The sequence below is a fragment of the Staurois parvus genome, unplaced genomic scaffold, assembly GCF_062004578.1.
Source record: "Staurois parvus isolate SC_StPar_1 unplaced genomic scaffold, SC_StPar_1.0 ptg000152l, whole genome shotgun sequence".
NCBI lineage: Eukaryota > Metazoa > Chordata > Amphibia > Anura > Ranidae > Staurois > Staurois parvus.
Window position 1 is genome coordinate 38,564 of NW_028317948.1, and position 15,889 is coordinate 54,452.

The 15,889-nt window shown below is 41.4% G+C and overlaps 1 protein-coding gene across 2 annotated transcripts in view; it reads left to right on the forward strand.

The window, feature by feature from the left end:
* Positions 1 to 15,889, forward strand: part of REXO5 (RNA exonuclease 5) — a 108,684-nt gene that overhangs the window by 14,097 nt on the left and 78,698 nt on the right. For both annotated transcript variants that reach the window (XM_089674779.1, XM_089674780.1), the window contains exons 3-5: positions 7,640 to 7,755; positions 11,373 to 11,499; positions 13,319 to 13,442. In XM_089674779.1, coding sequence (XP_089530905.1) covers positions 7,640 to 7,755; positions 11,373 to 11,499; positions 13,319 to 13,442 — 367 coding nt within the window. The remainder of the gene's footprint in view (positions 1 to 7,639; positions 7,756 to 11,372; positions 11,500 to 13,318; positions 13,443 to 15,889) is intronic.

Sequence of the window (15,889 nt, forward strand, 5' to 3'; positions counted from 1 at the left end):
ACGCGCGTTCCTCTCGCCGTGTCCCGCGCTGTTTCGGTGTAGCATGAAAATCTGTTTCCTAGGAGGATCTGTCCCCCTCGACGTATCTGCGCATGTGCCAGTTTCAGACATTAGCAGCCGATCGGCGATCTCCGGCACATGCGCAGATACGTCGAGGGGGACAGATCCTCATAGGAGACAGATTTTCATGCTACACCGGTCTTCAGGGCGGACTGTGAGAGGAGCCTAGCTCCGTGGGCCGGATTAAAAGGTCCGCCGGGCCGTATACGGCCCGCGGGCCGTAGTTTGCCCATTGCTGATCTATACCATAGTTTGTAGACGCTATAACTTTCACACAAAGCAATCAATATACACTTATTGGGATTTTTTTTACCAAAAACATGTAGCAGAATACATTTTGGCCTAAATTTATAACCAACTTTGAGTTTACTACATATTTTTTATAGCTGAAAGTAAAAAATATTGTTTTTCTTAAAAATTTTTGGCCTTTTTTTGTTTATAGCGTGAAAAATAAAAAGCGCACAGGTGATCAAATACCACCGAAAGAAAGCTCTATTTGTGTGAAAAAAAGGACGTAAATTTCGTTTGGGTGCAGCATTGCTTGATCACGCAATTATCAGTTGAATTAGTGCAGCGCCGAGTAGCAAAAAGTGGCCTGGTCATTAAGGGGGGTAAATCCTCTGGAGGTCAAGTGGTTAATGGGGCAATGGCACCGGCCGATTTTCGTGGTTCCTCCCCATTTCGTTTATTGGGCATGCTGGAAAATTTGTGAAAAACGAAGTCATTGTTGGCATCGGATTACAGAACGAATTATGTTTTCTTGCGATTTTCGATTACAAAAATCATTTGGAATTCGACCCATGTATGGCATGCTTAAGAGCTGCTGGAAACAACTTGGTCAGTGTGCTGAGTGAACTCTTAGCACATGACGTTAGATTACTGTGGACACATCGGCACTAAAGCCCACTTATCTTGCCACCACATATATGTGTTACAAAGTCAGAAAGAGGTTAAACAAACAAAAAAGGGAGAAAAAAGAGCTGGCCATACATGGGCCATTTTTTTCTCATGTAGCCAGAGGGCTGAAGGGAAAAAAATGAACAGACTCCTTCATCCACACACAAGATGTTGTATTCTGACTTTGGTATTTTCTGCAATCAAAATATAGTGATAAGCAGCTGAAGCCGCTGATTGCAAAGGTCTTTCAACAATCCAGTTTGACGAAAGTCGATCTAATGATCGACTTGAAGAACAGGAAATGGCCGCACATGAAGCGAAATTTGGCTGGTTCCTACTGAACTGGTCGAATTTTGATCCATCTATGGCCAACTTCAGAGAAGGTAATTTTTTTGGGTTTACGTACACTAAGGCACATCTAAAGGCTTCTGTTTGAGAGTCTAAACCTGTCCTAAATCTAGTTACTACATAATGCACAAGCCTTGTAAAGCAACAAAAGACTTTCTTGGCCTTCCCTGAAAGATCCAAATCCTTCTTCATTTGTGCCTTATGCGCTCCCCCTCTTAGAAACTGCAGCTCATAGTGGAAGGGTTTCAGCAGTAGAGACGGTGTTGTCAATCCAGAAAACAGTAGGCAGGAATAGGTGTGGCCAGGCGCAGATTGACAAATTGACAGATTGGCCAGGATTAATAAAGAGATTTTTTTTTCAGCCAGGTATACATGAAATAATGCATTTTAATACTTAGTCTTCTATCTAGCCAGTAGGTGGGGCTCTGGCCTCCTGCTAAGGTGGTCAGTAACATGATTACCTTTCAGCTGTGTTTTCAGAGTAGTGACTAATCCCTTATTAAACAGCTTAGTTTTCTTGAGACAAAGGGAGGTGAAAAGCATGCTCCACTGCTTGGCTGTCCCTTTAAATAACTTGTAGCTCCCTCGGACACAGCGGATCACCAATCACGGAAAGAGCCGAAGATGTCGGCTCGGTCATGTGATCAGCTGTGTCCAATCACAGCTGATCACATGTAAACGGAAATGCCGATTATCGGTATTTCTCTCCTCTTGAGCTGTCCTGCTGACAGCTCGAGAGGAGAGCTGGTAATCGGCTTTCTGCGGAGAGGACATGTACACTGATCATCAGGCCACTGAGGATCAGTGTGCCCTGATGATCAGTGTATCCCCAGCAGTGCCACCTGTCAGTGTCCATCAGTGCCTTATGTCAGTGCTCATCAGTGCCTTGTGCCAGTGCCCATCCGTGCCACATATCAGTGCCTACCAGTGCACATCAATACCACATAGTGCCCATCTGAGCTGCCTTTCAGTGTCACCCATCAGTGCCAGTCAGTGCCACCTATCAGTGCTGCCAATCAGTGCCACCTATCAGTGCCAGTCAGTGCTGCCTATCAGTGAGCATCAGTGCCGCCTATCAGTGCCTGTTAGTGCCGCCTAACAGTGCCAGTCAGTGTCGCCTATCAGTGCTGCCTATTAGTGCCAGTCAGTGCTGCCTATCAGTGCCCTGTATCAGTGCTGCCTTTCAGTGCCCATCAGTGATGCCTGTCAATGCCCATCAGTGCCACCTACCAGTGCCACCTCATCAGTGCCACCTATCAGTGTCCATCAGTGCAGCCTATCAATGCCCATCAGTGCAGCCTCATTAGCGCACATCAGTGAAGGAGAAAAATCACTTATTTATAAAATTTTATAACAAAAACTAAGAAAAAACGTTTTTTATTTCAAAATTTTCAGTGGTTTTTGGTTTGTTTAAGAAAAAATAAAAAACCCAGAGGTGATTAAATACCACCAAACGAAAGCTCTATCTGTCACAAAACAATTATAAAAATGTCATATGGGTACAGTGTTGTTTGATTGCGCAATTGTCATTCAAAGTGTGACAGCGCTGAAAGCTGGAAATTGGCCTGGGCAGGAAGGGTGTATAAGTGCCCTGTAGGCTACTGGTTAAAACATGCAGTTGAAATGCTTTTTAACCACCCCCCAAATGCTCCACCTTAAGCTGCAGACGGGGCTGTACACATGTTGCAACCACTATGCTTTGCTTATTGGCCACAGCAAGGACTAAAACCCCTGTTGCATTCAGTGGGCCAGTATTCAAGTGAATTGAGCTGCGATGCAATGCACATGGTTGCAGTGCTCTGGTGCAGGCTTTCAGGGGATAAAACAAGCGTTGAAGGACCCTCCTCAACACCTGTCAAACACCCTCTGAAGAATGATCCACTGTGGGCTTCTCAGGGTTGGAAGGATTACACAAGGTGTTGGATAAGATGTCTATCACTTCACAAAGCAGATGTTTGATAGCAACAATAATTTTCGTATACATTTTTTTAATAATGATATGTGTTTCAATTGTAGACAAACTTTGAATAAGGACTTACATCTAGATTATAGTTTGATATTTTTTCACTTATTTTTTTATTTAGTTCATTTTATGTAGTTAAGCACTGCCTAGATAGACAGACAGACAGACAGACAGACAGACAGATCATATTTTTTCTGTTGATTATTGAGGTGAGCTACTAACACACAGTCACTTAGATGTAGGTACTTACGCAGTGTTGGGATCTCACTTTAAATGTACAGTTAAAGAAAGGATACGTTTCAGCTATAGTTATGCTACAGACATACTAGGATTACTACAATATCTAGAGTTTGTGTTAAGATGATGGTTACAGGGTAATCATAATAAGTTCTGTCTTACGTGGTTCTGTTGGACTGCATTGGCTACTTCCTCCTGGCATAAAGCACTGCTAGAGACAGATCTTACACAACCCCAATAAAAAAAAAAAAACTCCAGTAAGTTCCATCCTGAACTCCCCAATCTCCTGACCCCAGTAAAATTCCTGTCAAATTTGTATTTGGAAGTTTGGATACAACTAAGGAATACTTCACAAGCTTGCCTAATAACCTACAGTGCACATAAAAAGTCTTCACACCCCTGTTAAAATGTCAGGTTTCTGTCATGTAAAAAATGAGACAAAGATAAATAATTTCAGAACTTTTTCCACGTTTAATGTAACCTATAAACTGTACAACTCAGTTGAACAACAAACTGAAATCTTTTAGGTAGAGGGAAATAAAAATAAAAACTAAAATAATATGGTTGCATAAGTGTGCACACCCTTCAACTAATTCTTTGTTGAAGCACCTTTTGATTTTATTACAGCTCTCAGTCTTTTTGCGTATGAGTCTATTATCATGACTCATCTTGACTTGGCAATATTTTCCCACTCTTCCTTGCAAAAGCACTCCAAATCTGTCAGATTGCGAGGGCATCTCCTGTGAACAGCCCTCTTCAGATCACCCCACAGATTTTCGATTGGATTCAGGTCAGGGCTCTGGCTGGGCCATTCCAAAAACTTTAATCTTCTTCTGGTAAAGCCATTCCTTTGTTGATCTGGATGTATGCTTAGGGCCGTCATGCTGACAGATGAAGTTCCTCTAAATGTTCAGCTTTTTAGCAGAAGTCTGAAGGTTTTGTACCAATATTGACTGGTATTTGGAACTGTTCATAATTCCCTCTACCTTGACTAAGGCCCCAGTTCTAGCTAAAGAAAAACTGCCTCAAAGCATGATGCAGCCACCACCATGCTTCACTGTGGGTATGGTGTTCTTTATGCTTTTGATGTGCAGTGCAGATTTTAGTTCCCAAGCATCGTATAAATAGCGTAGCACATTAGAATGGGAAGTAATGGCAGAGTCTAGCAATCGTTGATGCGGGTATGGACACGTTTAGAGCTTTGGACTTTTGAAGATTAACTTTAAAATTTGAACGTGTACCAAATTTTTACAATTCCAGCAGGAGGGAGGGCAGGGAAGTAAGGGGACTGGTAACATAAAAAAGCAAGTCGTCCGCTTAAGCCGCTACCTTATGATGGTAATCATTTGTGAGCGCACCTTGGACAGAACTATTGTATCCAATATGTTGAAGAAATGGCTCCAACTGTGAGGATGAACAATCAGGGAGATAGTGGACAGCCCTGTTTAGTTCCATTAGATATCCAAAATGGTTCCAAATTAAAACCATTTAAGCGGACAGAGGCGGACAGGTTATCGCAGGGGTTCTCAAACTTTTTAAACAGGGGGCCAGTTCACTGTCCCTCAGACTGTTGGAGGACTGGACTATAGTTTTAAAAAAAAAACTATGAACAAATGCGGACACAGTACATGAGATGACCAGAGACTGTGGACATAGTACATGAGATGACCAGAGACTGTGGACATACAACGGCGGCGGGAATACTGGGCCGGCCGCTCCATAAGACGCACAGACATTTCCCCCCAAGTGTGTCTTATGGAGCGAAATATACGGTAAATGCAGGACACCTTGTTGGGTCAGATCTGTGTACACTTCTCACACATCTGGGACCCCGGGCTGTCACCAGGATATGAAGGTGACTCCGGACTACACATCCATGGAGGGGGCATTCCATAGGAGGACCGACACACTCCTCATATATGGAGTCCATCCTCGTTATCAGTATTCACCCAAAACTCTCTGTGCTCTGCTTCATACATGGGGGGGTCAGTGTATATGGAATAGATGGGGGGAGAGGGGGGGGGTGTGTCAGTGTATATAGAATAGATGGGGTTATGGGGGGTCAGTGTATTTAGAATAGATGGGGGGGTCAGTGTATATAGAATAGATGGGGTCATGGGGGGGCCAGTGTATATAGTAGATGCTTGCTTTGTACTTCAGCAAGTTGTCTTCACCACGTCTAGATGCCTAAATGCATTGAGTTGCTGCCATGTGATTGGCTGATTAGCAATTTGTGTTACCAAGCAACTGAACGGGTGTACCTAATAAAGTGGCCGGTGAGTGTATATACAGTTAGGTCCATATATATTTGGACACAGGCACAATTTTAGTTTTTTTCAGGTATTTACCAAAACATATTCAAGCTATAGTTATATAATGGATATGGGCTGAAATGCACACTCTCATGTTTAGTTTGAGGGTATGTACATGCAAATTGGAGGAAGGGTTTAGGAATTCCAGCTCTTAAGAGTAGCCATCTCTCCTTTTTCAAGGGACCAAAAGTAATTGGACAAATGAATATAATCATAAATAAAATGTTCATTTTTAATATTTTGTTGAGAATCCTTTACTGGCAATCACTGCCTGAAGTCTGGAACCCATAGACATTACCAAAGACTGGGTTTCCTCCTTTCTGATGCTTTGCCAGGCTCTAACTGCAGCTGTCTTCAGTTGTTCTTTGTTTGTGGGTCTTTCTGCCTTTAGTTTTGCCTTCAGCAAGTGAAATGTATGCTCAATTGGGTGGAGATCAGGTGATTGACTCCGCCATTGCAGAATATTCCACTTGTTTTCCTTCAAAAGCTCCTGGGTTGCTTTTGCAGTGCGTTTTGGATCATTGTCCATCTGTACTGTGTTGCGCCGTCCAATTAACTTTGCTGCATTTGGCTCAATCTGGGCTGACAGTATAGCTCTAAACACTGCAGAATGCATCTGGCTGCTTCTATCTTCTGTCACATCATCAATAAATACCAATGACCCAGTACCACTGGAAGCCATGCATGCCCATGCCATCACACTGCCTCCACCATGTTTTACAGATGACATTGTGTGCTTTGGATCATGAGCTGTTCTAATCCTTCTCCACACTTTTTTTTTTCTTCCTGTCATTCTGGTACAGAGTAATATTCATTTCATCCGTCCAAAGAATGCTTTTCCAGAACTGGTCTGGCTTTTTTAGATTTTTTTTTGGCAAAGTCTAATCTGGCTTTTCTATTCAGGTTTATGAATGGTTTGCACCTTGTAGTGAACCCTCTGTATTTGCTCTCGTGAAGTCTTCTGTTGATTGTAGACTTTGACAATGATATGCCCACCTCCTGGAGAGTGTCTTTCACTTGTCTGGATGTTGTGAATGGGTTTTTCTTTACCTTAGAGAGGATCCTGCGATCATCCACCACTGTTGTCTTCTGTAGACGTCCATGCCTTTTTATGTTGCTGAGCTCACCAGTGCGTTCTTTCCTCAGAATGTACTTAACTGTTGATTTGGCCACTCCTAATGTTGCTGCTATCTCTCTGATGGATTGGTTTCGTTTTTGAAGCCTTACAATGGCCTGTTTCACTTGCATGGACCGCTCCTTTGAATGCTTGATGTAGGTTCACAGCAATAGATTCCAAATGCATATTCCACACTTAGAATCAACTCCAGACCTTTTACCTGCTTAATTGATGAAGAAATAACAAAAGAGTAGCCCACACCTGGCCATGAAACACTTTTTATTCAATTGTCCAATTACTTTTGGTCCCTTAAAAAAAGGGGGATTTCTTAAGAGCTGTAATTCCTAAATCCTTCCTCCAATTTGGATGTACATACCCTCAAATTTAAACCTGAGAGTGTGCTCTTTCAGCCCACATCCATTATATAACTATAGCTTGAATATGTTTTGTTAAATACCCGGAAAAAGTTAAATTGTGCCCGTGTCCAAATATAAATGGACCTAACTGTATTTTCTATATTGTCAGCACCACCTAGTGGTCATACTATTTTTTTCCCCGGAATGAGATATTTATGGGAAAAAAACAAACAAAAAAAAAACACAATTTCGCTACTAGTTGGTGGCACTGATGATATAGGAATGTTGATTGATCCGTCCAAAATCTTCTGAAATGCTCAAAGGTTTAATATTTTGTGTTATTTTCCAGAAAGCACCAAGATTATCCTCTGCACTGTTTAGTGATTCCTGTGAAATTCAGCATGGATCCTTGCACCAACTCATCAAATATGCAGTGCTGGGAAAAGAGCACACAACACAGGCAAGGTACATTAAGATGGATTTTGATGCTTGTGCTTAAACATTGTAGCAGTAACATTATTTTTATCATTTTATAATTAGGGCAATTCTGCCAGGACAGCTCACAGTAAGTGAAAGTGGAGAGACAGCTGCTATTTAAATATTATAACCCCAGTGCCCCATTGTTGAGCGTTTTTCAGATATGTTTCAGATATGCTAAAGTGTGAAATGTGGAGGATTGATCACACATAATAATGCACACACAAGCAGTATGTAATTGTCTCAGGCTATGTTTTTCTAAAGCATATGTAAACCCAAAAACAACCCTAATATATTGCAGATTACCAATCGATAAATGTGGTGCCTGCATTCGTTTTCTTTCTTTTAATTTTTTCCCCCTTTATTTTCACCTGCTGCTCCGGCTGTTAACTTACTTCCTGTATTAGGGTGGCTCCATTCTATGAAGAATGAGACCCTTAGATGGCAGCATTGTCAGTCTGTGGAAAGGGCAGTGTTAGATGTGAGAAAGAGAAAGTGCAGCGCTAAATCATTACAATAAAATATGGTACAAATATTGATATGAAAATCAGAAGGTGACTATAAATGTTCAATAATAATTATAGTGATCTGCAATTCTCCTTAGTTCGGTGCTGGTGCGATAAGATGTAGACAAAATGCGCACTCACCGGAACGCATATTTAAATGCGCATAAATATAAGTGAACTCCTGATGTCATCAGATGTCGTCCAAATTGGGGCAGGAATAGGGAGACCTTTATCCAAGTATGTGGGTCCTAGGATTTCTGATGCGGATCAAATGGAATGCCAGAGTCCCCTTTAAAGGGTGGATGGGTGCAGCTCCACAGGTATGACAGGAGGCTCCCTCTCTGGAGTCTGGAAGCTGTGTTATCTGTAAGTTAATACTCCCCAAGGGAGTTAAATAGAAGAAACCCCATGGTGTAGTATTTAAAGGTTTTAATGGGTAAAAATCAAGCAGCCAGAGTATAAGATCAAAATCCAGGTAATACGAAACACACTAACATTGGCATTCCCCTCAGAAGACATGCAGGTGCACGAAATGCGTCAGAGGGAGTCAATAACGCCGTGACCTCACGCCGCCGGAGCAACGTGGAGCTCCGGCGGCCATCTTAGACTGTGGACGGTCAGTCCCCGTTTTGTATGCTATACATTCAGTGTGTTTCGTATTACCTGGATTTTGATCTTATACTCTGGCTGCTTGATTTTTTACCCATTAAAACCTTTAAATACTACACCATGGGGTTTCTTCTATTTAACTCCCTTGGGGAGTATTAACTTACAGATAACACAGCTTCCAGACTCCAGAGAGGGAGCCTCCTGTCATACCTCTGGAGCTGCACCCATCCACCCTTTAAAGGAGACTCTGGCATTTCCATTTGATCCGCATCAGAAATCCGAGGACCCATATACTTGGATAAAGGTCTCCCCATTCCTGCCCCCATTTGGATGACATCTGATGACATCAGGAGTTCACTTATATTTATGCGCATTTAAATATGCGTTCCGGTGAGTGTTGTCTTGTGAGTTTTGTCTACATCTTATTGCACCAGCACCGAACTAAGGAGAATTGCGGATCACTATAATTATTATTGAACATTTATAGTCACCTTCTGATTTTCATATCAGTATTTGTACCATATTTTATTCTAATGATTTAGCGCTGCACTTTCTCTTTCTCACTGGTTATCTGAGGTTTGTTGGTTACCTTTAGTGCTTAGCTGCTGATATTACTTGATGTGCGCTCACTATTACTCACTTACTCATTCAGTGTTAGATGTACTAGCAGATTTAGATGGGGCTTATTAACAAATTGAAGCCAAACTCCTGCTAACAGCAGTCACTACTGTCTTTTCTTTCCTTTAGGGAAGGGTTGTACATAAAATGAATAAAAGCTGACAATTGTCAGTATGTAATGATTTTGTCTCAACCCTCTAACTGCCACTTTTGGTCTGTTAACCACTTGGTAGCTGCTCACCTACACTGCTGGCAAGTGGCTACTGTAGGCAAAACAATGTATGTCGCTGCTTACTTCCAGATTTAGGGCTTGCACATGCACGCCCCTTGCCCGGCTTCTGCTGTGATTGTACAAAGCAGGAGCCTGTCAGCAAGTCTCTACCAATGATTCATGGCCAGGACCTGCTGATCGGCTGTGTGCAATTACAGCTCAGAGCTCTGTGTTGCCGAACAACACAGAGCTCTGTACAGAGGGCGCAATCTTAATTTCTCATCCTTGCAGAGCAGGGATGAGAAACTGAGTGATCTAGTAGTAAATGCAACACACTTTACACACATTACACATAGTTAGGCATGCATTTAACCCCTGATCACCTTAGATGTTATTGCCTTCCCAGCCAATGTCATTAGTGCAGTGATAGGGTATAGTATTATCATTGATCACTGCATTAATACCACTGGTGATGTCATTGTCAGTTTTCCCCAGTGTCAGTTAGTGTTAGATTGTTTTTCGCGCTGTCACAGTCCTATTATAAGTCACTGATTTGTCTCCATTAGTATTTAAAAATAAAAAAAATCTAGTAAATATACCACAGTTTGTAGGAGCTGTAACGGTAACTCAAACCAATCAATATACACTTATTGGGATTTTTTTAATATCAAAAACATGTAGCAGGATACATTTTGGCCAAAATTTGATTTTTTTTTCTTTTTTTGTTGGACATGTTTTGTAGCAGAAAGTAAAAAATTGTGTGTGGTTTCTTTTTTTTTTTTTTTAAAATTTGAATTTTTGGTCTTTTTTTCATTCATATCGCAAAAAATAAAACACTCAGCGGTGATCAAATGCCAACAAAAGAAAGCTCTATTTGTGTGAAAAAAATTATATATGTTTTGTTTGGGTACAGTGTTGCATGACCACGCAATTGCCAGTTAAAGTAGCACAACGTTGTATAGCAAAAAAATTATTTGGTCATGAAGGGGGTAAAATCCTCTGGAGCTGAAGTGGTTAAAGGAAGTGGAAAAATAACAGACTTACTGGCAAGATCACCAGGTGAAAATATAGGAAAACAACATAAAAATAGAAAACAGATGCCGCAGTTTTATCTGTTTACCTGTCAAGTCTGTTATTTTTCAGCTTCCTTTAACAGATTAAGCTGTGAAGCAAAAGTGGCATTCAGAGGGTTGAGACAAACTTTTCAAAGCTCGACTGACCTGAAAATAAAGAAATGCGAATAGTCAGACTCATTATTGCAAAAGAGATAACTTCCCTGCCCATGCATGGATCAAAATTTGGATTTTGATCCTTGTATGGCTGGCCTAAGGTGAAAAAAGGAAGTGACTACTGTGGGTTTTTACTTAATGGCAACCTCCAGCAAGAACAAACCGCAATGCTGGAGGCATTTTATAGCACACACTCATTTTGGTAGCATAAATATTAATGTGGCATGTACAATATGTATGTTCTTTTGTGAAAGAATATTGTTACCAACCTAAAGTGATGCTTAAAGTTTAGTCACGTACCACTTTACTGCAATGGACAAAAGACCTTGGGAATCCACTGGATGTGCATTAATGCACATATCCTATTTTCTACATTACATTATTTGTCAAGATAAATATATTTAAACTAGTTTTCCTTTTCCCTTCTTCAAGCTGGTGCAGTATTCATCATCAAAAGCGTCTTCACGGTGTTGTTGTCATTGTGTTGGAGAACCTGAGTCAACATCACTTTTACCAGTTTTATATGCACTTTCATTGTCTCCGGAGACTGTTCCAGCATGTAAGTACACTGCTACAAAATATGGTAAAACTAAACTCCAGGCAAGCACATATACACTCTACAAACAGTATTTAGACATTGTTTAACTTGCCAAAGGATTTCTAATTCTTTTCAGTCAATTTCTTTACCTGGGTACCACTGCCAGGTATAACAGAGAGGCCCTCAACTACCACTACAGCAGCTGCACAGCTTGGTTAAAGCAACTCTGTTACCAATGAAAAAAAGTCCCTCTGTAAAAAATTTTTATAGTTTGCTGCAGATGGTGTAGTAAAGCTGTACTCCAGGATACCAATTATTTTGCACCATAACTTCCATCACATGTGTACTTTACATACGTGATGCTTTTTTTATTTTAAAACGTCCCCTGTAATGAGATGACTACCTTTTTGAAGTACATAAAGTCATAGTTTTAATTGAGAAAGAGTAGCTATGGCCAGGCACCCAGGGGAGGTTTCAAACAAGTGACTCCATCATTTCTATGTAGAAGCTACATTTCTCATTGTGCAATGGGAAGTTGTGAATAGCCTGTGGAGTTGGATATGTATATGATCTAAATCTAATCCTTATGTATACATCCACATTGCTGCACACTTAGCAGACGTGGGTGGGTCAGACTGGAAGTCCTTCTGAAATGAGTGGCAACACACGCTTCTTCTGATTGGGAATTTCTCAGTGGCTGAACATTTTTAGTGCAAAACATGAATAAATTGCTGAACGGTAAACAATGTCTGTTGCAGTGTGTTTAAACCTCTATAGAGTTCTGCTTTAAATCTTGGCTCCCATAAAGAGCTCTAGGAGCTGCTGCCATCTAATTAAATGTTTCTCTCCCTCCCCTTCTTTTCTGCTCTACCCCTTTCCCCCTATCTCCCCCTCTGTCCCTCTGCCTTTCCTTCTCTCCCCCTCTCGTCTGCTCTTCCCCTCTTCCTTTCCCCCCTTTCTCCCTTGCCCCCTTTTTCCTCTCTCCCCCTCTCCCTTTCCCTTTCCCCCTCTCTTCTGCTCTACCTCTTTCCTCCTCTCTCCCCCTCTTTCCTTCTCCTTTTCCCCCTCTCCCCCTTTCCCTCTTAATTCTTACTTTCACCCCCATGAATATGAAAATGCAGCACACTTTCTGCTGCGGGAAATTGCATGGGGCAATAGCAGCATATGATTTCCATGTGGCTGCCATTTTAAAAAAGCTGTGGGAAACTTTTTTCCTGCAATTCCTGTAGGTAGCACAGCCCATTCAAATGAATGGGCTCCTGTGCCCACGCAACTGCAAGCCACACTAATTGCATAGGTGTGAACCTAGTCTTATATTTGATTTGGTGGGAGTTATACCACCTACCAGTTTCCTTTGTATAGAAGATATGTCCAGGAGGACACATATTTCTAAGCCGCAAAAAGTTTTGCCAGGAGCAGAGGATCTCAGTCTTCACCAACAGTTTCGTACTGCATCTACCGACCAGACTGCTTGCTGCATCAGTTTATGATGAACCAAGGAGGTGATCCATGCTCACTCACTGTATATATGGAGCAGTATGGTTTCTGACTAGTGTAACACCTGTAACCTGAATTGTATTCAGTGCTGTGCATATTACATTTTTTTCTTTATGTTTATGTAAGAGTCTGTTGTACTCCTTTACACTTGCTGCTAACAATTTTCTTGGCACTGGGCGAAACTGAAAGAGAAACTACATCATTGTACAAGATATGGTATTATAAAATGAGATTAGAATAAAGTGCTCTCTCACATAAAATGACAAATATAACAAGAATAATCCAGTTATTTTACACTTTAATACATTGTTTCTGTTTTCTTTCCATTTGTATCGCCATAAAGAGGTTCAGCTTGCCGCCTCCTCCCAGTGACTTTATTGCTTTGCTTGTTGGGCTGGATCTTGATGACGACAAAGCCAGGACAGAAGAGCAGGCCAGTTCAAATGATTTCCATGGCAGGTTGAATGGTAAATGCTCTAATATTTCCAAACATTTTAAAAATGATCCTCTTCCAGGAGATTTGCATGCACAGGGCTAAGTATGTATACATATACAGTTGTGTTCAAACGTTTTGGAGAATTGGTAATATACCGTATGTACAGTTTTAAAGAAAACATAAGTGAGCAGGCAAAACACATTTTTTTTATTTCTTATGGGATTCATATTCAGCTGTAGGTCACAACAGAATGGTACAAACATAACACAAAACATGGTAACAAGTAAACAAATTAAATGACCCCTGTTCAAAAGTCTGCATACCCTGAGTTCCTAAAGTGTTACTAAAAGCAGAATTTTTTTTAATTAAAGTAACAAACATGTTATATTCAACTGCTCTCTGCAGTGGTATTGCACAGAGTGGCCCCAATCTTCTTCTCGGGTCCCTCATCGGCGATCCTGGCTCCTCTTTTTTTGTGTTTCCCCATAGCAAGCCGTTTGCTATGGGGACAAATGCTTCGTGCTCTCTCCCGACCTTTGTGTCTACAGAGGAGCCGCTCTCTATAGACAAACACAACAGGACTTGGCCCCTCCTCTCCTTCCTCTTCACTGCACTTGATTGACAGCAACAAGAACCAATGGCTCCTGCTGCTGTTCAAGTCCTTGTGTTATGAGGAAGCGAGAGGAGAATGGATGCAGACATGCTCAGCACTGATCTCTCCTCCTCTCTCTTCCCCTTCAAGCAGGGAATGGAGAGCACAGGAAACTCAAAAACGTTTTTTACCCTAATGCAAATAATGCATTAAGTTAAAAATGTTTTTAGGTTTAGTATCACTTCAATACTGTGTATTGCTCCTTTAGCATCAATGACTGCATGTAGTCTTTTGTAATATTATGAGGCTCCAATTTCTTACATAGTCTGGCTGAAAAAAGACCATCCAGTTCAACAGTTCAAAAAAAAAAGTTATAATTCTACACCCACATTTGATCTATAGGAAGGCAAAAAAAACCAGCAAAGCATGATCCAATTTGCTCCTGCAGGGGAAAAAATTCCCTCCTGATCCCCCGAGTGGCAATCGAATATTCCCTGGATCAAATGTACCTATAAATGTTAGTATCCAGTTATATGCTCTGTATCTTGGAAATAATCCAGGTCTTTTTTAAAGCAGTCCACTGAGCTGGCCAGAACCAACTCTTGAGGGAATCTATTTCACATTTTTGCAGCTCTTACTGTGAAGAAACCTTTCCATGTTTGAAGATTACATTTCTTTTCCCCCAGATGTAAAGAGTGCACTCTTGTCCTCTGTGATGACCTCAGGGTGAATAGCTCTACACCGAGTTCACTATTTGAACCACTGATGTCTTTATACATGTTGATCATATCCCCCTTAATCTCTTCTCAAGAGAGAATAAATTCAGTTCCTCCAATCTTTCCTCATAGCTGAGCTCCTCCATGCCTCTTTATCAATTTGGTTGCCCTTCTCTGTACTTTCTCCAGTTCCCCAATGTTCTTTTTGTGAATTGGTGCCCAAAACTGAACTGCATATTCCAGATGAGGTCTTACTAATGATATGTACAGGGGTAATATGATATCTCTCTCTGGAGTCTATACCTCTTTTAATACAAGAGAGGATTTTGCTCGCTTTAGAAGCTGCAGCTTGGCATTGCATGTCATTATTAAGCTTGTGATCTACCAGAACCACCAGATCCTTCTCCACCATTGATTCCCCCAGTTGCTTACAGGTGCTAAAATTTGCTCATTCCTTGTGGCAAAATGCCTCCAGGTCATGCAAAGTCTTTGGTCATCTTGCATGAACCCCACATTTGAGATCTCCCCAGAGTAGCTCAATGATATTAATCACTTGCCTAGTAGGCACTTTTACCCCCTTCGTGCCCAGGACAATTTTCAGCTTTCAGCTCTGTTGCACTTTGAATAACAATTGCGCGGTCATACAACACTGTACCCATATGAAATTTTTATAATTTGTTTCACACACACAGACCTTTCTTTTGGTGGTTTTTAATAATCACTGGGTGTTTTATTTTTTGCACTATTAACAAAAAAAAGGGCAAAACATTTGAAAAAAAAGTTTTTCTTTGTTTCTAGTATAAAATTTTGCAAACAGGTAATTTTTCTCCTTCGCTGATGTGCGAGGATGAGGCAGCACTGATGGGCACTAATAGGCTGCACTGATGAGGTGGCTCTGGTGGGCATTGAGGAGGCACTGATGATGTTGCACTGATAGGCGGTGCTGACTGGCGGCAGTGCTGGGTGGCACTGCTGGGCACTGATGGGGGTGGCACTGCTGGGCGGAACTGATGGAGGGCACTGATGGGGGGGCACTGCTGAGTGACACTGTTGGGCTCTGATCATCAGGGCACTGATGATCAGTGCCGATCTGTTCTGTGACATTTTCCAGTTATTGGCAGTACTTTCTTCACGCTGTGACAGTGTGAGGAAAGTGCTGTCAATAACCGG